General features: G+C 35.8%; 1 protein-coding gene across 4 annotated transcripts in view; it reads right to left on the reverse strand.

The window, feature by feature from the left end:
• The window catches only part of RASA2 (RAS p21 protein activator 2), a 128,144-nt gene that overhangs the window by 23,578 nt on the left and 85,852 nt on the right, over positions 1-18,714 (reverse strand). For all 4 annotated transcript variants that reach the window (XR_010840616.1, XR_010840615.1, XM_059064945.2 and 1 more), the window contains exons 10-17: positions 13,684-13,840; positions 13,152-13,300; positions 12,423-12,537; positions 11,922-11,996; positions 11,352-11,475; positions 8,914-9,020; positions 4,127-4,210; positions 3,615-3,692 (exon numbers count right to left, since the gene is read on the reverse strand). Coding sequence is in view for 2 of the 4 variants with exons in the window: in XM_059064945.2 (XP_058920928.1) it covers positions 3,615-3,692; positions 4,127-4,210; positions 8,914-9,020; positions 11,352-11,475; positions 11,922-11,996; positions 12,423-12,537; positions 13,152-13,300; positions 13,684-13,840 (889 nt within the window). In the remaining 2 variants the exon portion in view is untranslated. The remainder of the gene's footprint in view (positions 1-3,614; positions 3,693-4,126; positions 4,211-8,913; positions 9,021-11,351; positions 11,476-11,921; positions 11,997-12,422; positions 12,538-13,151; positions 13,301-13,683; positions 13,841-18,714) is intronic.

An 18,714-nucleotide genomic window follows, 5' to 3' on the forward strand; every position in this document is an offset into this window, starting at 1 on the left:
ATAATATCGTGAAGTTCTTCATTATTAGGGAATAAAGCAAAATACATATTTAATTGTAGAGGAAGTCCCTAATTTACATATGACAGGTATTCTAAAAGTTTATCATTAAGTTACTTAAAACCCAGCATATATGTCCCTGTAGAAATAATTCAACCCACAATTCCTTAACTGCAACTCTGAAATCTAAAAAGCTCTGAGTGGGCTTCCCTGGTGGCGCCGTGGTTGAGAGTCCGCCTGCCGATGCAGGGGACACGGGTTCGTGCCCCGGTCCGGGAAGATCCCACGTGCCGCGGAGCGGCTGGGCCCGTGAGCCATGGCCGCTGAGCCTGCGCGTCCGGAGCCTGTGCTCCGCAATGGGAGAGGCCACAGCAGTGAGAGGCCCGCGTACCACAAAAAAAAAAAAAATAAAAAAAAAAAAAAAAATAAAAAAATAAAAAGCTCTGAGTACAAAGATTTTTTTGGTTTGCTTTTGATTTACAGTAAACTCATTTACAGTAACTTAACCTGAATGGTGAAAGGCTACTTATAGCCTGTTATTTATCCTACTTAGTGTGAATATTCACTAATGTGAACATTGCCACACAGTAAACATTACTGTGTGGCACACCGGGGGTATTATATAATATATAGCATGTACCTATTATCTTTCAAAACTTTGAAAAACTGAATTCTGAAATACTTCCATTCCCAAAGATTTCAGATACAGGATTGTGAACCTATACTGTGGGTCAGGAATTGTCAAAACTATAGCTCAGCAGGCCAAATTCAACCCGTTTTTGTAAGGCCCACAAGAACAGTTTTTTAATTTTTAAAGGGTTGTAAAAACAAAAACAAAGAAAAATATGTGGCAGTCCCCTTATGCAGCCATCAAAGCCTAAAGTATTTACTCACTGGCCCTTTACAGAAGAGTCTGCTGACTTTCATCATATATAATTGACTTTAGCCCCGAGAGCTAGTATTTCAGTTATGACTAAAGTGTAATTGGGTTCTTTGGAATGCCCTGAAAATCTAATAACCATTTAGAAACTTCCCATGGAAAATGTGGGAATGTGGTAGCTTAAGAAAATTTGAAGTACCCAAATCTAGCAATGGCAAACTACCCAGTGAAAAGCATTTAAGCTTCAAGAATATGCTACCTCAACTGGTCAAGAGATTCCTGACATGTGGCCTTCTCTTCATGGGAGAGAGAAATTAGTAGTTCAGGAACAATTCCTGTTCTTAAGAGAGGAATCCTATTTTGCCCCATAAATGAACTATTTATTTGTTTAGTCCTTGTTTTTTCCTTTAAACTTTTCTATGTTGTCCCGCTTAGGGTTTAAAACAAAAACAAAGTATATTCCAATAAGGATGACATTGAGGCACCAGTGAATAATCTAAAGTAGAGTTTGTGGGCACAGTCATTTTCTCCTAAGACTGGCTGTAGACTGCCCACCAGAACCTCCACTTGTGGGACTTTCCAGTGGAATGTTTACTTCTAGTTTGCTGGAAGAAATCTTGGTAACTGAAAGAACAAGAACAGAGTTTCTTTTGAATTATATATGGGTGACACAGAACAAGTATCCAAGGAAACTAAAGAAATCCTATTGTATCTTCAGTTCTCACAGATCAACCATCCACTAATGGAGCATGAAAGAGTTATCTGAATATTTCATTTCTTGATATTTGCCTGCGGGCACTAATTTTATTATTTGATAAATATTTATTATTTATTTATGGTAATTATTAAATGTATTATGTATTTGTTATATTGTTAAGGAATATGAGGTAAATCACTTATGTAAGGTGAAAGAAAACATAATAATCAGGGTGGACTATAGGCAGGGTAAATATAGGCCTCAATTTGCTCAGGGCCATCCCTGTCTACAACGTTGGTCCCCTCATAATCAAAGTACTCCTTTTCACTCTTGAAAACTTTGTAGTTTTGGACACTAAATTATATGGTCAGCCTGTTTACAGACCTATTCAGGTTATGCTTCCTAAACTTTGTGGAAATAGTATAGGATTCAGAATTATAAACTATTTTCTTCTGGAGCAGTGATCAATGTCACTAGTGAGCACACCACTAATTGAGAAATTGGGTTTCATAAGCTTTTGTACTTTCTAGCACTGCACATATCTAGACTAGTTAAATAATAAAGAAAATTCATATATTAGGGCAAAACATCCTATGTAAATGTGAGACAGGAGATGTACTACAATGATAGTGCATGAGAATGTGAGTGGGTGACTCAGAGCAGATCAGGAACAGACTAAACTCCTGGCGCCCTTAAATACTTTCTCCACGGACATTACCAACTGTACACATTCCGACTGTATCAGGAAAAAGAAATCAGATGCTGCCATAGCCTAGGTCATTAAAAAATGGAAAAGCAACCCCAAAACAAAAGACAGAACATCATAATCTTGCCAACAAAAGTCTGTCTACACTGTCCCACAAACTGTTTCAACAGTGTCCTGAGAATAAAAGGGCAGCTTTTTCTTTGCCTATTCTTTTGAGAGACTTTCTCCTCAAAAACATTCAATGGTTGCTTAAAAAAAAATTTTTTTTTGGTTGAACTTGCGCTATTATTCAAGATGGAAAAAACCCAACTGGCTTTAATTTTTTAAATTATCACTTTCATTTACGAGTCCCTGTAAGAAATTTAAAAGTACACATAAAAAAATACAAACAAAAGATACTCCTGGCAGTCACCTGTGAACCATGCTACAGAAATTGAATGCAATCTTTAAAATCTAATCATGTTAATTTAGATTCATTAAGTTAGAATTGTAATAAATAAGATAGAGTACTTTCTTTAAGCTAAGCTTAGAGGTACTTCAAAATAACTTTTCTTTACAAATTTTTAGGGTTTTGTAACAATGCTACATTTTGTTTGGGGTGATTCAGAACTAAAGATTCAAGAAATTAAAAATCTTCCCCAAACAGTCTCAACTTCTAAGTATAGCAACTTTTGTTTGTTGCAGCTCTTTGGTCATGACCTTATATACTACAGACTTTTGTACATTTTAAATTTAAGTCACTTTCCTCAGGTTACGAACCACAAGCCTATATTGTTTATAAGATATTCAATAATTCATATATTTTCTCCAATGGCAATTAAGTGCCCACTATACATCAGGTACCATTAAGTCTTTCCCCCTAGACCAGAGGTTCTTAATCAGAGGCAATTTGTTCCTCAGGGGACTTTTGGCAATGTTTAGAGACCTTTTTAGTTGTAAAAACTGGGAACATGCTTCTGGCATCTAATAGTAGAGGCCAGGGCTGCTGTACATTTTACAATGGACAAAAATGCCCCTCATAGTCAAGAATTGCCCAACCAAATTGTCAACAGCACTGCTGTTAAGAAATATTAACTCTAGATATTTGTAATTTGTGTTACTAAGACACTGGCAATAGTAGCTGTTGCTAAAATTCATTTAGGTATTTTCACAGCTGAAAAACCCATAGTTCTGTATGGGAGGAGAAATATAGTAAAAGACAGCCTTTTCATGTTTGATGGACCGGTTAAACATTTTTTTTAAACTGGGGATTGATTCCTAGGAACAATATAAAATGTTATTTGCCTAATGCTATATGATAAGAAGTTAATATTTCCAGAGTAAAACAATCATACCTTTTTAACTGCCATAATATATCCTTCTTCTTGAAACATTTTGAAAAATTCACACATGAATGTTTCTTTGAAACTTGACTAAGAAAAAAACACATGGAATTTATATATGTTAAGTAGAGAACTAAGAATATAATTGACCATATTTTTAAACTTAGGATTAGGGCCTAAAGGGATTCAATCATATATTTCAAGAGAGTTTTGGGGCTTGGAGCTGAAGATTTCTCTCAACAGCTGCTGGATGATTATGGCACAAAAAGATAAACAAAAGGCTTTTGCATCTGTTAACTAGACTCTCTCTTCCATCTTAGACACATTAGTTTAAATGAAACTGTCTTCTGTAACAGTTGACTAAGACACAATGTCTAAAAGACAATTATTGCCATCTATACATATATATGTTTTTGGTTCTGCTTTGTTTTTAATTTGAAAGGGAGTGAAGTGAGGGAGAAGGGATCACAGGGTACAACAACATTTAGAAGTGTGAATACAGAGCAAAAGATGTAAAGACTTACCTTGCTTTTGGACAGACTCCCCCAGCTTCCCAAAGTTTGAATGGTTTTTGAGATGAGAGTTAATGTTCTAACTGTCTGTGGATCCTAAAGAATGTAGAAAAGACACAAAAAGTCTTGTTAGGTTTTCAAGAAATAGAATTTGTGTAAAAAGTAGAATAGAGTGAACGGGCTACTTTGGTCTAAAACAGTGACTCAAAAATGTTCATTCAAACCAGCTAAAATCTAGCTAAGGATTGGCACAGTTCACTGAACTAAGGAATTAGGAGACTAAAGAAGCCACAGGTAATTGACAGTTCCTCTCAAAGTGATTATATCTAATGACATGTTATACTTTCTTTTGAAAGCCATAATTTAATCAATATTAATTTTGGGGGGGGTACACTATGGCAGATGGGATTACCTAAAAAATTGTATTCACTTTTGGAATGTCAATGGCATCTACTTTTTTCTACCATATGACTTAAAATGGCAGTTTCCAAATTTTCTATATTCAACCCACTTGTAAGCATATTCAATACTTTTACAATACTAATATAATACTTTTACAATACTTCTGCAATCAATTCTTTTCACCATGGAAGCAAAGACCTAAATTCAACTTAGGAAATGAGAAGTCACTTAGTTCATGTAGGATCTTAGCAGAAGGTAACTATTTGAGTCTATTATCCAGGCCTATCTACCAGAAAAAAGTAAATATAAATAAAGTTGACTAAACAGTGCTCCCTAATGAATCCTTGCTGCTTCCTTTTTTTAAAATTGAGGTATAATTTACATACAATAAAATGAACAGATTTTAAATGTATATAGTCTGATGAGTTTCCATCAGTCCATCCATTTGTATAACCAATTCCCTTACCACTATATAAAACATCTTTTTTGTTGTGGAGATTCAAATACCCATAATCTGCCATCAAAAGACATGTTCAAGGGCTTCCCTGGTGGCACAGTGGTTAAGAATCCGCCTGCCAATGTAGGAGACACGGGTTCGAGCCCTGGTCCGGGAAGATTCCCCATGCCATGGAGCAACTAAGCCTGTGCGCCACAACTACTGAGCCTGTGCTCTAGAGCCCACGAGCCACAACTACTGAAGCCCGCGTGCCTAGAGCCTGTGCTCAACAACAGGAGAAGCCACCGCAATGAGAAGCCTGCGCACCGCAACAAAGAGTAGCCCCCGCTCGCCACAACTAGAGAAAGTCCACGCACAGCAATGAAGACCCAATGCAGCCCCAAATAAATAAATAAATAAAATTTTTAAAAAAGAGATTAAAAAGAATCAAAATAAAATTAAATTAAAATTTAAAAAGAAAAAGACATGTTCAAGAAAATTTAGATACAGAAATGCTTTAGTTTAGTGTTTGGTTGACATTCCTTAATATTTTAGTATCCTCACACTGAAAATAGGCAGTGACTATGAAGGTGAAGAGATGACCAGGATGTAAGGCAATTCTCGAAAAGAAGGAATATCTGAGATATGATCATTACGATATACTTGTGAAACACTTACACACCTTTATTAAAGTTATTCAGAAATATTTTAGCTACAACATCCAGAAAATATTTTAGCTACAATATCTATAAAAGGTCCCTCCAATTCTCTGCCTTTGAAGAATATAAAATTCTTAACAATGTGCTAACAACCTGAATTTGAACTGAATTTCATCAAGACTTCCCTGTTGAAATTTGGTTTTGAAATCAATGTTTTAGCTCATTATTTTCCTGAACTGGAAGAAGTGAGCAAACTATATTTTACATAATTTCTGCATGTCAGAGGTTTGTTTACACCAATATGGCCCTCACTACTATTTGACAATCATGTCATTTAGCTACTGCTGATTCCCTAGTGTACTCTACAAAGAAGCTGTTCTAAATTTTCACCCTGCTACTATCTGCCATCATGATTTTTCATAGATGCCCAGGACCTTAGGCATCTGGCACCTAGTACACAGACAAGCACTAGCATATAGTAGATGCTATATTACATTTATTAAATTGAACTGAAACGTTGACTCTATCACCCTAAAACAACATATCCTATCCTTTTTTCCTATATTAAGTTGAACCATGTGAAATTGTGGTTGACTATTTTTGATCTACAAAAAAAAACAAAACAAAACAAATTCATAGGATTCACCATAATACTTCAAAGGAGAAACTGTTCTTTCCCCCGCAAGTTTATCCTATCACTTTTTCTTTTAAAGACGCTCTTTCTGAATCATCCAGTATATTGATATATTAGTAAGTCCCCTTCTGTCTTTAATTTCTCCCTTTCTGTTGGTCTCTTCTCCTCTATTTAAACCATACAAACCTTTTGCCATTTTTGGAAAAGACATCATTTGATGAGCTCTCTCTCTGAGCTACCATCTTTCACCTATCAAACATTTACTGAGCACCTATTTGTCGTAGAAATTGTGCCATGTGCTTGGGATACACAAATTTGAAAAAGATCCAGCCCTTTCTGTTAAGGTACTGACAGTCCACATGCAGAGACAATAAATAGATGATTACAGAACAGTATGACAAGTGCCATGACAGAGAAAGCCCCAGGGTGCTACAGGCACATATAAGAGAGGAGCCTAACCCAGACTGAAAGGTTAGAGAAGTCTGCCTTGGCTGAGTCTTGGAAGGAGCTATCAATGAGAGACTAGGGGATAGGATGAGAAGGAAAGTTCCATCTTTCTTCTTCACTATGAAACTTCTCAAAAGAATGGTCTACCATGTCAATGTTACTATAGCCCATATTTTAAAATTAGTGTTTTTCAAAAGAAGTATTTATTCATGTGCATATGCACACACACGTACATGCTTGAATTTGCCCATGTCTTTTAGCAGCAGGGCAAGCTCACTTTTGATATACTTCCTAGGTAAAACTGCGTTCACCTACTTATTCCTTAATCTTCTGCAATTGGATTTTCTTCTTTTCTACTCTACTAATATTCTCAAAATTCAAAGAACTTATAAATGTAAAATCTAACAACCTTTAATTGGTTCTCCTCCTCAACCACTCTAACTTTCAATACTAGTCTTGACAAAGTCATCACCCTCAGGTCACTGGGGTCATCCCTTGCTCTCAACTTCTATAGTATGGATTGTCTATACTCCTTACTTGGTACTAATCAGGTGCTAGTTTTAGATTTATGTATGTCGTTTTAGATTATGTATCTTATATATTTGCCTTATTTCCCCAATTAGAATGAAAGGCTCACTTAAAATCAAACAGTAAAGTTATATGACAGTTTGAAGCAATCCTTCTGACATACTTACTGATTGGAAAGGTGACTTGAAATACAGAGTCTATGGTTAGAAGGACTTTATTGTAACATCTATATGCAAATTCAAGTCTGAATATAAGGCAGGGTCACAAGCTCAGAGGTAGGAGTTCTGTTTATGTCCAGAATGTCATCAAGCTTTTGCTGCCCCACAGTTCTGTACAGCTTCAGTAACATAGCCACAGAAAGGACAGCCCTGTGAACAAAAGGCGCTGGGGCCCAATCCTCCGCTGTAGCTACTCAGAGACCATTTGTTCTTTGACAATAAAGTGTGTGTTGCGGCCACAGCAGCATGGTTTTACTCAGTTCTCAAAGTTAAATAAGTGGCCGATGTGTAGCTGTCCAGAGAAGCAGTGGCCGCAGAGCCCAGTTTAACTCCAAAACCTGTGTGTCTTCCCTACACTGTATTAGCGAGTTTCCTAAGGGCAGGGAGTGTCTCTTCCTCATCACTGCATCTCCAGTGCTGAGCACAGCATCTGATACACTGTAGGTGCTCAAACACCTGACTGCCTAAGAGGCAGGAAGGAACAGGGGTAAGCTTACAGCCTGGGAAGACTGAGTGGGTCAGTCAGTGAACTTTCTTAATCCAGTTCAAATTGAGTGAGATCAAATCATAATTTAATAGTTGTGTGACCTTGGAGAAGTTCTTGAGTTGTGGTTTTCTTATCTATAAATAAAGATGAGAATAAAATTTACCTCACAGGGTTACTGGGAGGACTAAGTAAGTTAGACCATATAAAGTACTTAGAAGAAGGCCTAGTACAAAGCAAGGACTAAATAAATGTTGGCTTTTATTATTATTTGTTATAAAAATTAGCAACAAAAACAATTAGATAAGATTATAAAATGTTTGGAACATAAAAGGTTAAAGAATTAGCAATAATACACTGTAGGAGAAGGAAACAGAAACAGCAAAAATAAGGAATTTTAAAATGTTAAGAAACATGTAAATCTACGCAGTGCAGATTCAGATTTAAGTAACTAAATACGACTTCAGAACAGAAAGACTATATGCCTTAGGTTTTAAATCTCATATATTTATATCATCATCTCAGGTGAATAAAAAGTAAAAATATGGAGATACCAAACAAATTACATTCCAATGAAAGTTTCTACACCTTTCAGAAATGAGCCTCTTCAAATTTCTGTGAGATTTAAAGATATCTGCAAGATCAAACTAAACCTATAACTAATGAAAGAAAAAAAAAGACATCCCTGTATTATGGAAATTTACAAACATACAGAACAGCAGAGGGAAAAGATGATGAATCTTCTTTGTACCCATCACCAAGCTGCAGCTATTACTAACAAAGTATTATTATTCATGTGCATATCTTTTAACAATAACAAAAAAGTAGAATTTTCCGCCTTCTCTGAAAGAATGAAATGGCTAAGACAGTAAATTTAAGTATCCGTTATAAGAAAACATAGCCAAGTGAAATTTGCCTGTTATTTTATCTTTTCTTATTTTAATAAAAATAAATTAAAATGGAATAAAGCTTTGAGAAGAACAACACTTACTGGATGATGAGGTCGCAAATGAAAAGTATGAGGTGATACTACCGCTACAGCAAAGAAACGAAGAAACACAAAGCTGCTCACTGCAGAATACTGAACATGAGGGTCATCTGCAGGAAAAAAATGGTGAAATGTCATGCACAAAAACACTGAATTAAAAAATGAAGATGACAAGGTAAAAAAATATTGGAAAAACATGTAAATTAAATAGGAGATAAATATAATTTGTATAGTAAGAACTGAGTTGATGAAATGATAGTAATGGTTATGACTAAATTAAAGGAAAAAAATCCTATGACTAAAAAAAATCTGAAAGAAATAATAAATAAAGTGAAAGACAAAGCTGCTAGGTTGTCAGAAATATTTTAATTTGGAAAAATACCTCTTTCCTCATCTGCAAGAAGAGACTCCTGAAATTACAACAACAAAAACAAAGTAGTATCTAGCACTCCCTAGTGGTAATACTGAATCCCCTAAGACTAAGATAGGAGATTGTCTTCAGTTTTAGGATACTGTTTCAATTTTCCCCTCAAAAATCTTGACAATATCACAGGTTATGTAATAAAAGCAATTATGCAGAAATCTGTACTTTAAAAAAGCTACCAATATTCCCTATAAAAATACAGATGAACTGAAGACAACTTGTGGCTTTGATCATTCAGCTATAGCTTTTGTTGTTGACTGGAGTCAACGCTTAAGCAACAATCCATCAGATGGTAGAGAAGCAGGTGAGGGAAACAATGTCTGCATTTGGTCTGAGTTTTAACTCTTCTAAGTCACTCAGCAGGTGGTCACCCACAAGTCATTTAATGTGTACTTCTTTAATAACACTTGCTTCCCATGACTGCCTCCCCACTCCCCACCCATCTTCCCAGGGCAGTAAGAACAAATGAGGAAATAATGAAAATACTTTATGAGAACAGAACTATCGCTACTGAGAATATCTGGAGTCTACTGAGAATATCTAAGGCCAACAAAAAGACAGTTAAGGAAATATGTTTGCGTTTATTAAAAAATCATAGGATGTGTTTTAGATTATTCACATAAACAAGAGTTAAACAGCTAATGCATACTGAAGGCCAAATTCACTGGGTAGTGTAGAGTACGGTGATTAGTAGCATGCTTTGGAGTGGGCCAGGCCCAGGTGTGAGACCCTGCTTGCCTGCTGGCCATGTCACAGACCTTGGGCAAATTACTTGACTTCCCTAAAGCTCAGTTTCATTAACTGCTGAAGGGGAGCAGCGCCTATCTCATGTGGTGTTGTGTAGGTGAGAGAGAGGAGATAACTCAGGCCGGCACTGTGCCTGCTCACTAAGTCCTCAGCGTGGTTATGATGATCTAACACACTGTTTAAAAATATAATTTCAGTCAGCATTTCACCTTTCCATACTTTAATGTCTCTGCTCCCCTTATTTTCGTTACAAAGTCTAGATTTAGTATGCTATTTCAAGTTGACTGTTTATATTCTTACTATAATTAGCAAAGACATCTAGGGCTGAATTTATCTACATGTTAGACAACTCAACCCCACTTTAGCTTTGGGTAATTTAGTGGAGCAGCAGATAACTGCACACACCTATGTGCACATAATACACTTAAAATATGATAAAATAGCAAAATCTCTTCAGATGGTTACAGAAATAAACTTACAGTTTCACACGGCTGTATAAGACTGATAATTTAAGCAGCTGCCTTACCTCCTTACCCTCCCCCCCCCATTACAGGCAGATCTGGAAAGACAGCCATAGTAAGTTTATTTACTTATCAGAGATGCATATAATTAGAATAATTCCAAGTATTGACAATGAGAGATAGCAACTGTTAATTTAATTGAAATGTTTCTAGGCAAAGCCTTGACACAGGTGTTCTTGTAAAATTAAAGCATGCCAGCTGTTGATATATGTTACCTCAAAATTCTATGTATATTGCAACAGAGATGTTTCTAATGTCTAAAACCATTTTTGCAAAAACCTCTCATCACTAAGACCTTAGCATTCTCAAACTGTCAAATCTAGTCAGTTGTACAGAACTTAAAAATTCTCACGATTTTGAATGTATGAGAGTGAAAAAGATAGTTGGTACAAATAACAAAGCTGTTTTTGTTTATCATATTTAACAGTCTCGTAAGCAGCTAGTATAAATAAATATTTACTTATATACTGTTATGGTTCTAAATTTCTGCCTTTCTTAAAATTAGTGTTGATTTTGATTTGCTTGTATAAAGTTGCTATTATACTGAAATAAACAAGAGTGTTCTGTTTTGAGATTACAAGAAAATTAAATCAGATGTTTCATTAAAAAGCTAGAACTATTTTGAAAAATGAAAGAAGACTATACTTAAACCATAAACACATTCACATAAACCAAATAGATAATAAATCTACAGAAAAATCAAGTATAGAAAAAAAAAATGGCATATTTTAGTAAAACAAGGCACTTACTAGGAAATCTTTGAGTGGCCATTTGCCTTAGAGAATAAAAGATATCACACATTACAGTGGGGCAACTCATACTTGATTTTACAATTGTACTGAATAACTTGTCTACATAGTAGCGCAGATTCTCCTGTAGGATTTAAAAAGGTAAACATTAAGATTTTGACTTTTATACATCTTCAATAGCCTTTATGGAAAAAAATGCAGCAAAAATGAGATATATTAGGCAGTCACCATCTAGTATTCTAAAGCTTTGCTACCCTTCTCTAAACACATTTAGCTAAAGGACAATTGCATCCTGAACTCATTTAATGAATGAGATTTAGACTAGTTAGATATAAGAGGTGAATGTATGGAATAAAATTCATAAGAAGCAGCAGAGAATAAAATGATCCAAAGAGAAATGAGGGAAATAACATTCTAAAAACTAGACATAGGAAATTCCGCTAATAGTATGGGCATTATGCAAATAAAAAGCACTGCTTCCCTCCAAATAACATTACTACAACATAAGTGGGAGATAGGTATACCATTAAGACCAATTTTAATGCAGTTATAAAGACAGCAAAGACTTACCTTATTATTTTCTACATTATCTCCCTCTTTCAATTTAATAGGATCAATTTCACAGGATTTTGAGGATTCACATATCTGGAAAATAGATTAATTTTTCATCTAATGCTCTTTTCTAAATAATTTGGCAAAATGAAAATAACTATTATTTTTCTTATCATACAATTATAAAAATTAAAACTAACAAAGTTTAAAACCCCTATCCAGAGATAATGTATACAATATGCCTAAAGAACTATATCAAAAAACATTTCTCATATATTTGAAACTCCAGCTAAAATAAACCCTATAACAACGAAATAATTATGTAGAGTATACTACAATGTGCCCTTCAAGTAAAAATCCATTGATGGAAAAGTAAATCATTCATTTTACTTCTAAAGTGTTCACCTGTGTTCTTTCAGTAATGTGTGAATGGATATATCATCCCCATCAGTAGATAACTTGGTGAAAGAGATGCTATAATAAGGACAAACTATTAGTATCAGAGGTTATATTCTGTACCTCATCTAGAATAGGTTTTAATGTTACTTTCAGGTAGTGCCTTCCCACTATTTTCATCATCTCATCTAGACATCGGGTAGCCAAGGAATTTCCTCTAAAAATTGTGTTTGCATCTCTGAAATACAAACAGAAATAAGGTGAAACCAAGTGTAATAAAGGCTGTAAAATCAATAATGAGGTATTTGACTTTGGTCATGTATACACTTTTAGTAATTTTTTACCAACCTGCTACAATTAGGATTTTCAAACTTACCAAAAACATAAAAAAATAAGTTAGCAAAAAAGAGTAACCTATATTTGAACTACAAAAGTAGTGTGTGTCTAAAACAAGTGTTAGACTATGACAGGAATAGGAAGCCATCTGATTGCTTTTAATGTCACACATGGGCATATAAGGGTGCTACATAATGGATAAGGGGGAAAAAAACCCCGTCTGTCCTGGTGTTTTATTTGTGACATGTGACTCATTACAATAAAGAAGCAAAGATTAGTAACAGGAAATTTTAACAATGAGTGAAAAAAAATCTTTTAATTGTTAACTTTACTGTTGGTGGATACTGCTTGCTAACTTAAAGAACTGCCTTTTATTACTTGCTAAGCAGTTCTTTTAAGACCTCTATACAGAAAGCCTGGTCAATACAAAAGAACTGAGATTACAAAAACAATTTGGCAAATTAAGGTCCAATTTCTACAGCACATAATTAACATTTAATAAAATATAACTCTTACTGTGTATCCTTCAAGTCTAATTCAGCTACTGCAGTGGCAAAAGGAACAAGTTTATCATGGTGGAGCAGCAGTCGTACAAGGGGCAAAACAGCATCATTTTTATCTCGACATATTTCACCCAAAATGTAAGCAGCTGAGGCAGATATCGGCTAGAATACAGAAAGGTAGAAAACAAGCACAAAATCAAAGAAGCATGATTAAATACTCAATCATTAGCCTTTGAAAAGTAATTCAAATATGTTCATTAATGATAACTGTTGTATAGAATAATGTTTAATTTTCTAGATTTTTATCAGAGATGAAATTTGGAGCGGATATTGGTATACAGTACTCTGGTTCAGAATATATATATATATATATACATACATACATACATTGTGTGTGTGTGTGTGTGTGTATATATATATATATATATATACACACATGTATATATAGTTTTAATAAAACTTGATACTCTGAAATCTTTTCCTCATCATTTACAGAATTATTTTAGCCTTTCCATATTAAGTAACACACAAGATTTTTAAAGTACCTGAACATCTGGTGATTTTAGCAGCAAAGTTTTCAAAGGACCATAGTACTCTGAAGGAAGCACATAGTCTTCTGTATAACATATATTTAATCGAAGGGATCCCAGGTCATCAGTTTTAGATGACTTGTTTCCGTTGTCTCTTGGTTGTAGCAAGTACCTAAAGTAAAAACAAAATCAATTCTATGCAATGGTAATGGGCATCAAAGTTGGTGAGCTATCAAAAAACTAAATCAAAAAAGTCAACTTAATATTTAATGTTAGGATAATTCATTAAATAGCAGAGTATTAATTTTCAGAGGCTTAATAGTGGCTGTCTATTGAACGAGAAAGCTAACAATAGATTTTAATCCAGGAAAAAAAGTATAGATAATAAAAAAAATCAAGATCTCAAAAGGACTGAATAAGAGTCTGATTAGCTTGCAGGGTAAGAAAAAAATAATTAAAAATAAAACACAAAATCCAACATATTATCAAAAATAACTCTTTACCAACTAAATTTAAGAAAGACACATTTGGTTGAAATAGATAAGACATACTACAAGAAGGTATAAGTGATCTCATTTTAAAGTAAATCCTACATTGTAAACATTTGAACTTATTTTTTAAAAGTTAGTGATTGAAGGTTTATAAATGATTTTTATATTATTAAAGGATTAACAGTGCAAATTTATTGAAAATGTTTTTATTTGCAAAAATCAGATTTACATGAATTTTTTTCAGGTAAGTAAAAGGCAAAAAATATGTATGTAAAACATAGAGGCAGCTTTAAATATTCCAAGGAAAGAGAAGTGTTTAAAAATCAAGAGAAGTTTGTAGGACCAAAACCAGAAATCTAAGTTATTTTTAAAGACTTTCTGTCATGGAAATTTAAAAATACATACAAAAGTAAAAAGAGTAGCATACTAAACTCCCATGTACCATCACCTAACTTCAATAATTATCAACTCAAGGCTATTCTTGTTTTAGCCATCTCTCTACTCACTCCTCTCATCCCACTCCTGCATTATTTTAAAACAATTTCCAGGTGTTTTATAATTTCATCTATATTTAAGTATATATAACTTTGTAACTATAAATATATATATAAACTTCTAAAAATCATTACTATCCAGTCAGTATGCAAATTCTCCCAAACTTAAACAGTTTTCTGTATTCTATCCAAATCCAAGTTTTATAGATTGTAATTGGTTGATAGCTTAAGTTTCTTTTAACCTACAGATTCCCTCTAACCACTAAGAAATCAGGTAATTTATCTATACAATTTTCCAGACTTGGGACTGTGTTAACTCTATCTCTATGATGTCATTTAACATGTTCTTTTGTCTCCTCTGTATTTCCTGTAGTATTGTAGATAGATCTAGGGGCTTGGTTAGATTCAGATTTCATATTCTGGCAAGAACATTTCATTTAGAGTGTTGTGTAGTCCCACCAAGAGGCACTAATGTCTGTTTTCTCTTTTTGTGATATTAGCAATTACTGATGGCCATTGCCGAGAGTCATTAACCTGCACAGGTTGCAAAATGATAACTATAATTCTATCATCCCTCCTTCACTCATTAGCTAGAATGCTTTTTATAAAGGAGTCAGTAGTTTTGATATTTACTTTTGATGTTTTCCCCTAATAGACTAACTTGTTTAAAAATAGAAGAGAGGGGGGCTTCCCTGGTGGCGCAGTGGTTGGGAGTCCGCCTGCCGATGCGGGAGATGCGGGTTCGTGCCCCGGTCCGGGAGGATCCCACGTGCCGCGGAGCGGCTGAGCCCGTGGGCCATGGCCGCTGAGCCTGCGCGTCCGGAGCCTGTGCTCCGCAACGGGAGAGGCCACAACAGTGAGAGGCCCGCATACCGCAAAAAAAAAAAAAAAAAAAAAAAAAAAGAAGAGGGGGGTTTTAATAGAATTCTAGCTTTCAGAAGGATATGATAAAGATATAAAAGAGAACTAGAGAATTAACCAAGAAAAATTTAAAAGATGAAGGAATGGTAATATAAGGAGAAGAAATTATACAGAAATTATATCACTACCCACAAAACAAGAATTCTTGTCTCAGAAGACCAACCTTCAGAACTTCTAGTCTCTGATTTGAGAAATAATGATTTAAAGAATTTGCCTATGGAAATAATTGGAAATAAGCCTATTAGCAAAGATGACTCTGAAGTGCCTCTAAGGGAAGTCTAGCTGGCTGACCCCCAAGCATCCTGATGTGGGCATTACTTTGGTCAATTTTCCAACAATGCAGTGTATGTTCTGTAGCTCTGCAGACTCAGATACCTAGTTTTAACGGCACATCTCAAAGTAAACCTGGATTGCAATGATTGAGCACAGAGACTAATATATTTAAAACAGAAGGCCAATTACTAAATTTATGAAAAGAAATACTGTTGACCCTTGAACAACATGGGTTTGAACTTCATGGTTCCTGGAAGTAATCCCCCATGGACAGGCGAGAAAAGACTGTACAACAGTCAAATGGCAGAGACCCACACTTTTTTGTGACTAATACATTTTATTATGGAAATGTTAATTCACCCAAGTAGGGAGAAGAGTGATAATATTAGTAAGCAACACCCTCACCATCACCCCCATGCGCTTATCACTTGGCTTCAACAATTATCACCACTTCCCATAGTGTTTCATCTACATTTCCTACTTTAATACCTTTTTTACCCGTTAATACAATTGTTTATGTTTGATCAATACATTTTTTACCTATTGGTAACCTATTTGGAAAGCCAAATTATTTATCAGAAGGTGCTGTGGTGAGTACAGAGACACAACACAGAGATCTAAGGAAATCTTAAGAATCTCTCAGCTAAGACAATTTTGCCAAGGAAAGAACAATACTTCCAGAGCAGAATCCCCTTACCGCGTGACTGTGCTTGAATGGGCAGTAGCCACCCATGTTGGCCTCTTTGGGATACATTTTTATTCTGCCCCTTCTATTTTAACTCATGTTTTCCGTCTATGGAAGGATAAAATTACTTGTGTTACAGTTAAAACCCAGCTCTGCCTCCCAGGGACTGCACCTACCCATCCTGAACAGTGTCCTCATACTCTAGTCAGGTTACAGACTCTGTTTTGGTTTGTTCTATAGAAATTATACTCAGAGGGCATCCCTAATTCCCTCATCTCCAAATTACTGGGGGAAGGAATACGCTTTATCCCTCTGGTACTCTCATAAAACTACAAAACACCCGCGAAATAGGTCTATAGTCCTAACGTGGCACGTTCTTTGCAGAGGGATGAGGGCAGTGTTATGCCAGTTATTCATTTTTATGCATACACTGTTTTAGGATGCTCAGGAACTCCAGAAGGGCTTGCTCCTGCCACTCTTTTTAAACTTGTCTCCTTGGGTTTCTTTGGCAGGATAAGAAATTCCTATGGACAAAATACTTCACCCATGTCTACGTGAACAAAATACAGAATTTCAAAATTGTCTTACCCATTCCTTGAAAAGATCATTTTTTTAAATGAGAAGGGACCACTCACTCAATTTTCTTTTTAATAATATTTTATAAGCGAGGGACACTCAAACCTTTGCTGACAGCTTAAAACAGAGAATATTTTTGAGTTTTAAACATATTCAAAAATATTTATGCCAAAGTACAAATTTATTTATTTATTTATTTATTGGTGGTACGCGGGCCTCTCACAGCTGTGGCCTCTCCCGTTGCGGAGCACAGGCTCCGGACGCACAGGCGCAGCGGCCATGGCTCATGGGCCCAACCGCTCCGCGGCATGTGGGATCTTCCCGGACCGGGGCACGAACCCGTGTCCCCTGCATCGGCAGGCGGATTCTCAACCACTGCGAACCCAGGGAAGCCCAGTACAAATTTATTATGGTACACTGGTTAAGAGCACAAACTTTGGAGTCAAAGAGTTTGGTCCAGGGCTTCCCTGGTGGCGCAATGGTTGAGAGTCCGCCTGCCGGTCAGGGGACACAAGTTCGTGCCCCGGTCCGGGAAGATCCCACATGCCACGGAGCGGCTGGGCCCGTGAGCCATGGCCGCTGCGCCTGTGCGTCCGGAGCCTGTGCTCCGCAACGGGAGAGGCCACAGCAGTGAGAGGCCTGTGTACCACACACACACAAAAAAAAGAGTTTGGTCCAAATCACAGCTGTATGACCTTGGGAAAACTGCTCAATCTCTCTGTGGTTTCCTTACCTCTTAAATAAGGGGTAATAATAGTATCTAACTGATTTAATCCCTAAGGAGGATATATAAGTAAAGCATTTAGAATATTGCCTTGTACCCAGTTAATGTTATTTATAAAACATTTATATACATATAACTGTTACCACTTAAAATATATTAAATAGCTTTTCCGGTAAACGGCCTGAGGTGACCTCTAAATACGGTTCGTTATTCACTTGACCCAGAAAACCACAAAAAATTAGGCAAATCAAGAGGTTCAAATCTTCGTGTTCACTTTAAGAACACTCGTGAAACTGCCCAGGCCATTAACTGTATGCATATCCGAAAAGCCACCAAGTATCTGAAGGGTGTCCCTTTAAGGAAGCAATGTGTGCCATTCCGTCGTTACAGTGGTGGAGTTGGTAGGTGTGCCCCAGGCCAAAAAGGTGGGGCTGGACACAGGGTCGGAGGCCCATAAAGAGTGCTGAATTTTTACTACAAATGCTCAAAAATGCAGAGAGTAATACTGAACTTAAGGGCTTAGAGGTAGATTCTCTGGTCACTGAGCACATCCAGGTGAACCAAAGCCCCCAAGATACGGCACAGGACTTACAGAGCTCATGGTCGGATCAACCCATACATGAGCTCTCCCTGCCACACTGAGATGATCCTCACAGAAAAAGAACAGACTGTTCCTAAACCAGAAGAGGAGGTTGCCCAGAAGAAAAAGATATCCCAGAAGAAACTGAAGAAACAGAAACATATGGCCCGGGAATAAATGCTGCAAAAAAATAAATGCAAGTAAAAGTTAAAAAACATATATATGTAAAATAACTATATATAACGTCATTATTTATATAATTATGTACATGTAATTTATTATTTTAAAACACTGTTAACAAA

This window comes from Kogia breviceps, chromosome 5 (assembly GCF_026419965.1).
Source record: "Kogia breviceps isolate mKogBre1 chromosome 5, mKogBre1 haplotype 1, whole genome shotgun sequence".
In the NCBI taxonomy this organism is placed as follows: domain Eukaryota; kingdom Metazoa; phylum Chordata; class Mammalia; order Artiodactyla; family Physeteridae; genus Kogia; species Kogia breviceps.